We start from the raw sequence: 12605 nt of genomic DNA on the forward strand, positions 1-12605 counted from the left end.
TTAAAGGAGGTCCATGGTGAAGAAAAGGTTGAGAACCACCAACAGTCATGATTTAAACCTTCAAAGAGAAAGGAAGAGAGGTCTCGTGATACCTTTTGAAGGACAGTCATTCTGTTTATCTTTGGCGCGTTACCATGTAAAGCAGTTATCTAAATTTGACTCTGCTCTTTGAAGTAGATAATTGGAAACAATCTACTTCAGATGTTTTATGAATAAAATCTGAAGGAAAATATTTTATGATAATGAAAAAACACAGAATTATAGAAGAGAGGTGAGGTTATATATAAATCTACTGTGTGGGACCCATTATAAGGAGCATAGGGACACTCACTCTCACACAACCAACTCCATTTTTATTTTCCATAAAAGATCCTATAAAACAAAGGTTCTCAACCTTTTTAATGCCGTTTCTCATGTTGTGATGACCCCCCAACCATAAGTCTAGCACCAATTCTTCCAACAGAGCTTTAAGGTGATTGGCAGGATGGTCAGAGGGACAACCCCACTGTTAACACTTGATTGGTCGGATTGTAAAAATATGTTCCAAGGTGCTAGAATAGAAACTTTAATTCCTAACGCCATGGAAAACTTGTCTTTTCCCCATGGTCTTAGACGACCCCTGTGAAACAGTCCTTTGACCCTCAAAGGGGTCCCGACCCCCAGGTTGAGAACCACTGCTATAAAAGTTATCTGATCCTATGCATCACGATAGAGGGCAATCTAGGCAATAAGGTATTTTTTCTTCTTATTTGTCCTCATCATATTTCGCCCAAGATGTAAGGAGTTAGTGAAACTAGCAGAGTATGTAAAATAAGTGAACTTGACAAACATTGTCTGCTACATTCCAGCGTCTGTGAGTAGCAGTGGGGGGGGGGGAACACCTCCTATTTATCTTTTTCATTTAAACTAGAAATGGCAAAGCGGCTGAATTGTTAATGATTCTGACCTTCAAAAATTCGCCTCTTCATGCAGGAGATCGTCATTGCATCAATAAAGCAGCAAATGGAGCAGGAAAACTGCAGTGAATCCAAGGAGAAACGTGCTGGCTCAAGAAGGAAACGATATTTAGAAAGGAATGAAGAAGGTCCCTCTTCAAAGCAAGGTATCGCTTCCCCTTCTGCATATACCGAAAGGCTGCTGAGGTCAAAAATTGTATACAATTATGTCAAAATGAAACACTAAAAAGTACAGAATTAAATGTTGAGAACCAGAAGGCTGCCGTCATATCAGATGTGCATCTTGCATAAACTCTTATTACTTTGATTTTAAAAGAATCAGAAATAAACATTTTTAAATAGAACATTGCCTTATTTATTTATTTATTTATTTATTATTTATTTATTAATTCGACTTCTATGTTGCCTAGTCCCGAAGGACTCAGGGTGGCTTACAACAATATAAAATACAAGACAATAAAAAGAAGTCAAATATAAAACTAAGTTATAAAACATTAATTAAAACCCTAATAAACATAATAAACTAACCCCATATGCATACTAAACATTCATACAATTTGGCCATTGATGTTTTCCATGTAGTATGTGTGTTTCTCCTCAGAGTGGTGCAGTGGCCTAGAGGTGGAGCTCTCGCCTCACAATCAGAAAACTGTGACTTTGATCCTAGGTAGTGGCTGATATTTCTCTATCTGGGCACAATGAGAAAATATCTGCAGGAGACTCCGCATTGGCGACAGGAAGGGCATGCAGCCAGTAAACACTCAGCTCCATTAAGTTGCCCTGACTCCACCCCAAGCAAGGGATTATTATGGGGTCATTAAAAGGCAAAACATATATATGTGCATTTCTCATCAAATCTTTTCGTGAAGCATCTTCTGTTTTGTAAATCTGGGTCTGTTCAAAAGTGTGTTTCTGTGTGTATGCATGTAATTTTGATTCTCCTAAATGTATTAGTCAATGGACTCCATGAGTCTATTAAAAATGTTATGCTTCCTTCAGTAAGAGAGCATAATAAACTAGAGATCTTTTCCATCTGAATTATTCGTCCTCTGTATTTTTTTTTTACAGTCAGCAGCAATGTTCCCTCTAATTTTTTTTCAGGGTGGGCAGAAAAGTATAGTGTCTGAGCGGCAGTCCCCTGGGAATGGGCGGCATAGAAGTATGTATGTATGTATGTATGTATGTATGTATGTATGTATATATGTATATATGTATAAATAAATAAATAATCCCTTCTTTTTTATTAAAAGAAATTAATAATAAAAACCCCCAAACTATATTACTATTAAAACTAAAACAACCAGCAAATCCAAAAACATAACTATTGATAAAAAGAGGTGAGGGCTGGGTTTTTTTTTCTCTTTTATTATTTAAGTGCTTTTACCATATGCTTTAAATCAAATCTCTCTGTTTCTCTCTCTTTCCTGTCATTCTCTGCCTCAATCATTTTCTCATTTCTCTTTTTTTCTCCCCTTTATTCTATCATTTCTCTCTCTCTCTTCCTTCCACTCTTCTCTCTCTCTCTTGCTTTCTCTGTCTCTCTCTCTTGCTTTCTTCCTCTCTCTTACTCTTTCTCACTCTCTTCCTTCCTCTCTCCTCTCACACTTTCTTTCTTGCTCTCTCCCTCTCTCTCCCTTTTTTTCCTTCTCTCTTCCTTCCACTTTTTTCTCTTTCTCTCTCTCTTCCTTCCTTCCCCTCTTCCCCTCCCTCTCCCTCTCTTTTTCCCTCCCTCCCTTTATATTTATCTCTTCCTTCCTTCCTCTCTTCCTCCCTTTTTCTCTCCCCCTCGTTCACTTTTCTCTCCCTTCCTTCCCTCCCACCCTCCTTCCTTCCTCTCTACTTCTCTTTCCCTCCCTCTCTTTCCCTTCTTTCTCTCCATGTCTCCGGCGGGCAGCCGACTTTGCTGACTGGCACCAGGCTCAAGCCAGCTGCCCAGGAAAGCCCTGTGCCGGCCAGCAAAGCCGGCTTTCCGGGAAGGCAGCGTGCTTTTCAAATGTGCTGCTTTCCTGCAACTCTTTCATAGGCGGCGGGGGGCTCAAGCAGGCAGCTTCCGCGCTTTTCTTTCGGCGGAGGAGCTAAGCGGCCGGAGACTTTAAAACAAAGGGATTAATGCCAGCCTTCGCACTTTTCTTTCAGCTTCGGGCTGGACAGGAAAAGCTAAGTGGCCAGAGACATTGCCAGACCAGCGGCGCTTTTACATTTATTCCTTTGTTTTAAAGTCTCCAGCCACTTAGCTCCTCCGCCGAAAGAAAAGCGCGAAGGCTGGCGGATGAAGTGGAGGCGAACAGAATGGGGACAGAGGCGAGGCAAGGAAGTGGCGGCGGGGGAAGAGGCGGAGTTCAGGGCGGAATAGGCCGATCTCGGGCCTGTTGCCCCCGGCTCCAGGGAAGCGGAAGGGCGTGGGAGGAGGTGGGCGCGGCCAACGGCAGAGCCGAGGAAGCAGGGACTTTCTCCCCCGCCGACAGCTTGGGAGGGGCGGATCAGTCGTCGGTCGGCGTGCCAGCTTGGAAAACTCTGGGCTGTCCTTAGGATTTGCCTGCACTCCAGCGTGCTGCGCACCTTACAGGGAATTCTGGGAATTGAAGCCCAAACATTTTACAGTTATAAAGGTTGAAAAACACTGGCCTATTCTAGACCAGAGGTCTTCAAACTTGGCCACTTTAAGACTAGTGGACTTCAACATAGCTGGCTGGAGAATTCTGGGAGTTGAAGTCCACGAGTCTTAAAGTTGCCATGTTTGAAGACCCATGCTCTAGACCAGGGGTGGCAATTAATTTTGCCATGGGGCCGCATGAGAAATTGGGATGGTTTTAGAGGGCCGGATTAATATAATTGACTCAGTTCTACCCAATACTGTATATTATTGAGTAGAACTGAGTTAATTATATTATAATTATATATTATATTATATATTATATATATAATTATATATTATAATTATAAATTAATTGCCTACACCTTCCTTCCTTGTTCCCTCCATTTCTCCTCCCTCCCTCCCTCCCTCCCTTCCTTCCTTCCTTCCTTCTCCAGTTAGAGAGAAGCTTCTGTCTCTCTGATTTTCTCTGCCTTTTATTTCTGCTTTGGGGCAGTTCTTTACTTCTCTTTCAAAATATTCCTTTCAGGTGCTTCTCTTCAACTGTCCTACATTGTCAGTTAAAAAAACATAGTGGAGGCTTTGCCTGAACGTGGCTTTGGATTCCTTTTCTTCCTCCTCCTCCCCTTTTCCCCCCTGAGAGGTGAGGTGGGGGGTTTGCTTTAAATTTCTTGGAAACGCCAATGAAACCAATGAACAATTAAAAAACGAGCAATTGCAAAAGGGCATGGAAAGAGAATTTCTCCTTCCTTCCTCCCTCCATTTCTCCTTCCTTCCTTCCTCCCTCCATTTCTCCTTCTTCCCTCCCTCCCTCCTTCCCTTCCTAACTTCCTTCCTTCCTTCCTCCATTTCTCCCTTCCTTCCTCCATTTCTCCGTCCTTCCTTCCTTCTTTCCTTCCTTCCTTCTTACCTCCGTGGGCCGGTCACAGACAGCGGGTGGGCCGCATCCAGCCCCCTGGCCGCACTTTGCCCAGGTCTGCTCTAGACTATCATGTAGATGAATCTTTTACATAGAGCATCAAAAATCCTAAAAGAAGAACTGCAGGAATAGAAATTAAAATTAAGATTTCTTCACAAATGTGCAAAGTATTCTGTCCAAATTTCCCCATATCCCCCACTTCTACCGATTTTGTAAGCTACAAATGAATAAAAGTACATTTTCAATGCAACATTATATCTGATTTTCTATTGGATTTTTCCCTTTATTTGGTTCTAAGTTTTTCAAACTAGAGAAAACCTCTGTCCCTTGCCTTCAACAAAGAAAAATTCAAATATGTTCCCTTCCTGCCCCCCATGAGATTTAAAATGCTAAACTGGTCCTTATAAAAATAAAATAAAATGTGCTATTGGACTTTTTGATAAATTTAAAATAAATCCCCCCCTCTTTTTAGTTCTCTTTCCCATATATCCGATGTCTGTGTTAAAAGGATGAAGGTCATGTATGTATAGCTAAATGTCTGATCATGTGTTGGTCCATGGCTTCTACGCTGCTCCCTGAACTTGGCTGTTTTCTTGCATACATTTCAGTACCTAACTACGTAACATCCTCAGTGCTAGTGGGGAGTGGGGCTGGTGTGTTGTACTACTTTGTATGCTGGTGTTGTACAGCAGGAGTACCCAACCCTCAGGCCGCAATCCACTATTGGCCTGTGAGCTATTTTGAACTGGGCCATGGAAGTGGAAGGTGAGCATTTAGGCGCATGTACGCATCCCTACTTGTGTGAGGCAATCATATGACCATACGCCCCATTTCTGTGAACGGCAGGCACATGTGACCAACGCTGTGAGTGCGCATGCCTGGCGCCACTCGCACAGAACCATACCCTTGACCGCCCTCATGTATATAGTCCGGGCTGGAAAAATTGGGGAAATCTATTGTTCAGTGGGATATTTCTTCTCGATCAGTATTGTAGTTTGTTGGAAAGTTGCAATTGAAGTACAGGGGGTGGACAAAAAAATGGAAACATCTTTCAGCTCTTCCGTGGAATCCAGATTTGTGCAGCTCCCTTTGAACAGTTTTTGTGGAAACTGGGTTCTGTACGTGTCTATTGAGCTCTGCAGTGATTTTAGGACCTGTGGTCTTACGATCCGCTCTAATAATTCGCTTTAGAGTCCGATGGTCTCTCTCGGACAACGTCGACTTTCGACCAGACCTGTGCTTGGCTGAGGACGTTTTCCCTTCTCTTTCAAAAGCAGTCATTACTTTTGAGACATTACCTCTTGAAACGCCAAACATTCGGGCAATTTCTGTTACACTAGCGTTTGCCATTCGAGCACCAACAATTTGGCCTCTTTGAAAGTCTGAGAGGTCTGCCATTTCTAGAAGGTTATAACCAATTTCCTTAAATTTCTGTAAAAAAAAAAGGTACTGTAGTTTAAAAAAAACATATCAAATAACAGATTTTTAAAATCTGTTTTAAAACCCATTAAAGTATGTCAAGTTTTGATTGATTTGAACATGCCAAACATGCCAAAGAGTCAAGTGTTTCCATTTTGTTGGCCATCTCCTGTAGCTTTCTGCTACTGTTCATTTTCAGGGTTCTGCAAAATTACATTTCACAAAGGCTTATATTCCAATATATATGTGTTTTATAGTATTAGCTGTTGTCCTTTAATGAGGTTTTTTTTTCCTGTTGTTAGCCTGTGTCAATAAGCGTGATTTAGTATATAGAAATACAGGTAGTCCTCAGCGTACATTGAGCACAAAATTTCTGTTGCTAAGTGATATGGTCATAAATCAGTTTTTCAGGCATGTTATAACTTAGAATAGAAGAACAGAGATGGAAGGGACCTTGGAGGTCTTCAAATCCAATCCCCTGCTTAGGCAGGAAACCCTACACTACTTTTGAATGGTCACTAAATGAACTGTTGGAAGTCGAGGACTATCTGTATAAATCTTTTGAAAGCACAAAGGTTATAGGCAAAGACTTGTCCCTCCTATTTTGTCATTGAACACAATTTGTGTGTGTGTGTGTGCCTATGTAAGTTTTTCTTCGTCATTCTTCTCTTCAGATGTGTGCTAAATACCCTTTCGCTATATCTGGACTAGCAATTTCAGGTTTCAATTACGAGTGACTACTTCGGACTTTACCTAGAATGACTATAACCACATTATTCTCCTTGAGTAGGAAGAATTTTTTGGGTGGGTCAACATTGCCCTGCTATATAAAAACACCACAAATTCCTTTTTGCAATTGATGCTATTAACCTCTGGTCTGTAGAGATTTAATGTTGCTATTTTTTTGCAGCTAATGTTTTTATTGATGTAATTGCAAACCCAGTATAATGTTTTTTTAAAAAAATACCTCAACAAACACCCCCTCCCCCAGCATTATAAGGAACACAATATATTTGAAAGTATATTACAGTGGTACCTCGGTATTCGACCATAATCCGTTCCAAAAGTGTGGTCGGGAACCGATTTGGTCGAGTACCGAATTAATTTATCCCATAGGAAATAATGGAAATGGGTTTAATTGGTTTCCAGCCCCTATTTCCTTTATTTCCTATGGGATAAAGATCTGAGGAAGGGTGGGGGCAGATGCAATACCGGCAGTTTTGGGGGCTCCTTCTTCCCTTTAAGCAGCTACACCAACTTTCTCCTTCTCAGCGAGGGCGGCTTTCCTTCAAGCAGCAGCAGCGCCGGGAACGTCACATGAGAAAGGGAAGCTGTTGACGTTCCCGGCGCTGCTGCTGCTCGAAGGAAAGCCACCCTCGCCGAGAAGGAGAAAGTTGTTGTAGCTGCTTAAAGAGAAGAAGGAGCCCCCGAAACTGCCTACAGCTTGGAGCGGAAAGGTGTAGGAAGGGTGGAGGCAGCTGCAATACCGGCAGTTTCGGGGGCTCCTTCTTCCCTTTAAGCAGCTACACCAACTTTCTCCTTCTCAGCGAGGGTGGCTTTCCTTCAAGCAGCAGCAGCGCCGGGAACGTCACATGAGAAAGGGAAGCTGCTGACGTTCCCGGCGCTGCTGAGTGCCCTCCACAAAAGGCTGGGAAACACAACTTTTTAGGAGTCGTGCATTCTGGGTCCCCCCCACGAGGGAGGGGGGGAGCGAGGGACGGACGTTTTGTTTCCTTCTGACTGACCAGCTACGAAGGAAAACATTCTACTCCCTCCCTCCCGAAACCCGCCGGCCCAACTGGGACCAAGTTATCTTGCCAAGCGGGCGGCGAGGGAACCCCGTCGTGTTGGGGATCCTGGAAGTGGACTTGGCGGAGGCTCCCCACGCCGGGGACGGCGCCCCAGAGACGGTTGACGGTGCCCCTCAGCAGGCGGCCGCTCTTGCCCGTGAAGGTGGTGAGATACTCCATGAGGAGCTGCCGGGATTACATTTCGGATAATGAACAAAATTTTCTCTGGCTGTTCGGTATCTGAATTTTTGTTCAGATACCGAAGCAAATTTTTGCCAAAAATTTTGTTCGATATCCGAAATGTACGAGAAAGGAAGCGTTCGAGTACCGAGGTACCACTGTATATTGTATTCAAATAAAAATAGCAATAGCACTTAAACTTATATAGTGCTTCACGGTGCTTTACAGCCCCCTCTAACCAGTTTACCGAGTCAGCCTATTGCCCCCAACAATCTGGGTCCTTAGAAGGATGGAAGGCTGAGTCAACCCTGAGCCAGTCAGGTTCAAACTGCTTCCAGTTAGCAGAGTTAGCAGTACTGCATTGTAACCACTATGCCACAACCATGGCTCTTTATGTAAAAATCACTAATTGTTTTATTTATTTATTTATTTTATTTAGTCGATTTTTTAAATGCCACCCTTCTCCTTAGACTCAGGGCGGCTTACAACATATGAGCAATAGCACTTTTTAACAGAGCCAGCGTATTGCCCCCACAATTGGGGTCCTCATTTTACCCACCTCGGATGGATGGAAGATTGAGTCAACCTTGAGCCGGTTATGAGATTTGAACCACTGACCTGCAGATCTATAGTCAGCTTTAGTGGCCTACGGTACTGCACTCTACCTGCTGCACCACCTCGGCTCATTTATTTTATTCATTTTATTTTTTTGACAGCAACAAATTAAGAAATGTAGACTTCAGGAAGTTTTATGGTGTCTAAACTGTATATTCATTTAGATTTCTCAAGCAGTGGTATCACTGCAGATAAGGGGTAAATAGTTGCTCACGGATAGTTAATGGACTATACTTGAGGCAATTTAGCTGTCTGGTTTTCCCAAAATTAATTTGAAAGAAAGAAGGAATTAAAAATGGTCTCTAAAGGTGCTGGACGGGTACTATATTCAGGTCCTCTCCCTGCCCAGCTCTGCTGAAAGGATTCCAGGCTGCCTTACGGAGGTTGCTGGGGGAAGAATTTGATATGAAGAATGGTGTCAAACGCCTGGGTTCTTGAGAAGGCTGCAGAAGCATTCAAAAAGAGAAAAGAAAGTTTTGCCTATTCTGTGATGATTTGGTAATCAGGTCGCCTTGATAAGTGGTAATAAGGATTCCAATTCTAAAAATTTGGGAAAAAGTAAAGCTGTGTTTTGTTGTTTTGTTTTAACAAGTATTGGAGTAACCTTTGAGCATGAAGCTGTTTTATAAGATAACCACTGAAACAGAATTGCTGTGGTTGTGTAACTATTGTAGGCTGGGGAATGTGAAAGGCACTAAAGAGAATCTCAAACAGCACAACGGCCCAAAGTTTTTAACTGCAAGTGTACATAATTGGCATTTTTTTAAAAAGAGAGAGAGAAAAAGCAACTGTTATTCAGAAAATGGAAGAGGACATTATTTAAGTTTGTCTTCACTGCTTCTGTTTTTTCAAAAGCACCAAGCTGATTGGGAACCAAAGGGCTGCAAAATATTTCTGACTTTGCTTAGAAATTCAGTTGTACTTTGGGGTGGGTGGGATGGGGTGGGTGCTAGCCAAGCTATGGATTTTGTTTTGGTTTTTCAAAAGTATAAGATTTAGACATTTCGGTCTCATGGTGTGACCCGTAAGCCAGCAACTTGTACAGTATGTGGTGACTTTTTTTCAGAATACAGGAGTTTTGTACATGGTTTCAAGACAAATTTTGTACACAAATCCCCCATTAATACGAGGAAAGTAAGGTTAGAAGGCACATAGCTCTCGCGGGGAATGTTCATGGGGGAAGATGGTATTGCTATTGTGTAGTGGAAACCAGCGGAAGTGAACGAGTAGTGCCAGTGGTCAGTAGATCATCGACGGGCGTTGTGGTGAAGGTTAGAGATGAGTGTTCTCATTCCGTTTCATTCCACTTCCTCCCAAGTGAGAATGCTGCTACGATGGGTGCCCAAAATAATAATAATAATAATAATAATAATAATAATTATTATTATTATAATTATAATTATAATTATTATTATTATTATTATTATTATTTGCATGCCGCCCCTCTCCGAAGACTTGGAGCGGCTCGCAACAGTAATAAACAATATACAAATCCAATATTTAAAAAAACATCTAAAACCCATATCATTAACCCTGGTATTCCCCTTGGGTCTAAAAGGACCCAAAATGAAGTTTGAGACCCTGTAAAAAATTTTCCCTGCATATCTGAAACTTAAAATTCCATGACTTTTTCTCATTTGAGGGTGGTGGGGGTTTTTGGGGGGGGGGGTGTATAGTTTTTGCTGGGCAAAAAAAGTTACCAATTTTCCCTCCGGGTCCTTTTAGGCCCGAAGTATAAAAGGGTTGGTTCTAGCTATTGGAATGGTCTTTTTGAATACTTTTTTCATTAGTATACTAATTTGAACTTTTCTGAACACAATGATATGAAAATTGAAATAAAAATATTAATGCTTATTTGTTTATTTTGCTCAGAAAATCACACCCCCCCCAATTTTTGTGAAATTTTGTTCATTTTCATCTAGATTAGGCTGCAAAATCTTACTTTTTTGACCATCTTTGGCATTGAAATACTAATTTGAACATTTCTGAACACAATGATATGAAAATTGAAATGAAAAAATTGATGCTTATTTGTTTATTTTGCTCAGAAAGGGGCCTCCGCCCCACGCCTGTGTACACTTTTTTCAATTTATAGATAGAATAGCCTGGCATACTAATTTGAACATTTCTGAACATAATGAAATGAAAAAAAAATTATGTTTTGAACACTTGTAGTCCTCTGGATCAGCGTTTCCCAACCGGTGTGCCGCCGCACACTAGTGTGCCGCGAGACACGGCCAGGTGTGCCACGAAGCTCCTAGGGAAGCTCCAGCTGGGCGGGGCACTGCCGGTGCCGACCTGGAGCTCCCGCTCGCAGCTGTCCCCCGGCTCCTGCTCGATGCCGCGGTTTTCGGCGCTCTCCTGCTGGGCCCCAAAGAAGGAAGGCAGGAAGAAGGAGAGCTTCATTCTTCGCGCCTTTTTCTCGCCTTCCTTCTTTGGGGCCCAGCAGGAGAGCGCCAGAAACCATGGCATCAGGCAGGAGCCGAGGGACAGCTGCGAGTGGGAGCCCCAGATTGGAGGCACCGGCAGCGCCCTGCCCAGCTGGAGCTTCTCTGACGTCGGCGGCAAGTGTCCTTTGGGGCCAGGCGGGAGGGCACTGGTGGTGGGAGCGGGGTGGTGGTGGTTGCAGCGGCCGCAGGCAGTCGCGGGGAGATGGCGGCGGCGAGAGGGAGCTCCAGGCGGTGGCGAGAGGGAGCTCTCTCTCTCTCTCTCTCTCTCAGCTGACTGCAAGCGGGAGCCCTGACGGTGGCGGTTGGACGTGCTGCTGGACGCCGTACATGCTAGCGCTGCGGGCCTGGCATATACGGCGTCCAGCAGCACGTCCAGCTGCCGCCGTCAGGGCTCCCGCTTGCAGTCAGCTGAGAGAGAGAGAGAGAAAGAAAGAGAGACATATAAGAGAGACAGAGAGAGAGAGAAAGAGAGACATAGCAAGAGAGGCAGAGAAAGAGAGACAGAGCGAGAAAGAGAGACAGCAAGAGAGGCAGAGAAAGAGAGATAGAGAAAGAGAGAGAGAAAGAGACATAGCAAGAGAAAAAGAGAGACTTAGCAAGAGAGGCAGAGAGAGAGAGAAAGAGAAAGAAAGAGAGACATAGCAAGAGAGACAGAGAGAGAGAAAGAGAGAGAAAGAAAGAGAGATAGCAAGAGAGGCAAAGAGAAAGAAAGAGACATATAGCAAGAGACAGTGAAAGAGAGAGAGAGCAAGAAAGAGAGAAAAAAGCAAGAAAGATAGCAAGAGAGACACAGAGAGAGAGCAAGGGATAGAGAATGACATAGAGGAAGGGAAGGAGGGAGAGAGAAAGAGAGCAAAAAAGAGAGGAAGAAAGAAAGAAAGTGGGATGGAGAGAGAGAAAGAAGGGAAGGAAGAAAAAGAGAGAAAGAGGGAGAAATAGAGCGAAAGGGAGGAAGAGAGAGGTTTTTTTGTCCAAACTTTTCTTTAGCCCGCCCCCCCTGCCCCCGCCCCCTTTCAATGTTCCCCAGGATTTTGAAAATATGAATAATGTGCCACGGCTCAAAAAAGGTTGGGAAACACTGCTCTGGATCATATGTGACCTGGAGTAAAAAAAGGTTGGTTCTAGCTACTGGAATGATTTTTTTTGAATACTTTTTTTGCTAGTATACTAATTTGAACATTTCTGAACACAATGAAATGAAAATTGAAATGAAAAAAACTAATGCTTATTTGTTTATCTTTCTGAGAAAAGCCTGCCCCCCGGCTGTGTGCAATTATTTCAATTCATAGATAGATTAGCCTGCAAAATCCTTTTTTTTTCCATTTCATTTTTCATTTGTTTGTGATCAGGGATGTTCAAATTAGTGTACTAGTGAAAAAAGTATTTAAAAAAACCCATTCCAGTAGCTAGAACCAACCTTTTTATACTCCGGGTCTAAAAGGATCCGGAGGGTAAGAAGTGTATAGTAAATGCGAGGAGGGTACCAGGGTTAAAAACCATACAACTCAATCATACCATTCATAAACCATAATAGCCTGGGGGTCTATCAATTACCCCATGCTTACTGAAGCGCACAAAATCAACAGAGTCATTGCTGCCCAAGAATTTCTTGATCGTTTCGAGATTGAGGGCGAGGCTTTTCTCAACTGTATACTGACAGGAGATGAAACTTGGGCTTATCAC

The 12605-nt window shown here is 42.9% G+C and overlaps 1 protein-coding gene across 6 annotated transcripts in view; it reads left to right on the forward strand.

Moving 5' to 3' along the window:
* KIF20B (kinesin family member 20B) overlaps positions 1-12605 on the forward strand; it is a 116278-nt gene that overhangs the window by 61402 nt on the left and 42271 nt on the right. For all 6 annotated transcript variants that reach the window (XM_070752349.1, XM_070752345.1, XM_070752347.1 and 3 more), the window contains exon 19: positions 973-1102. In XM_070752349.1, coding sequence (XP_070608450.1) covers positions 973-1102 — 130 coding nt within the window. The remainder of the gene's footprint in view (positions 1-972; positions 1103-12605) is intronic.

Source organism: Erythrolamprus reginae, chromosome 5 (genome assembly GCF_031021105.1).
Source record: "Erythrolamprus reginae isolate rEryReg1 chromosome 5, rEryReg1.hap1, whole genome shotgun sequence".
Classification (NCBI taxonomy): Eukaryota; Metazoa; Chordata; class Lepidosauria; order Squamata; family Dipsadidae; genus Erythrolamprus; species Erythrolamprus reginae.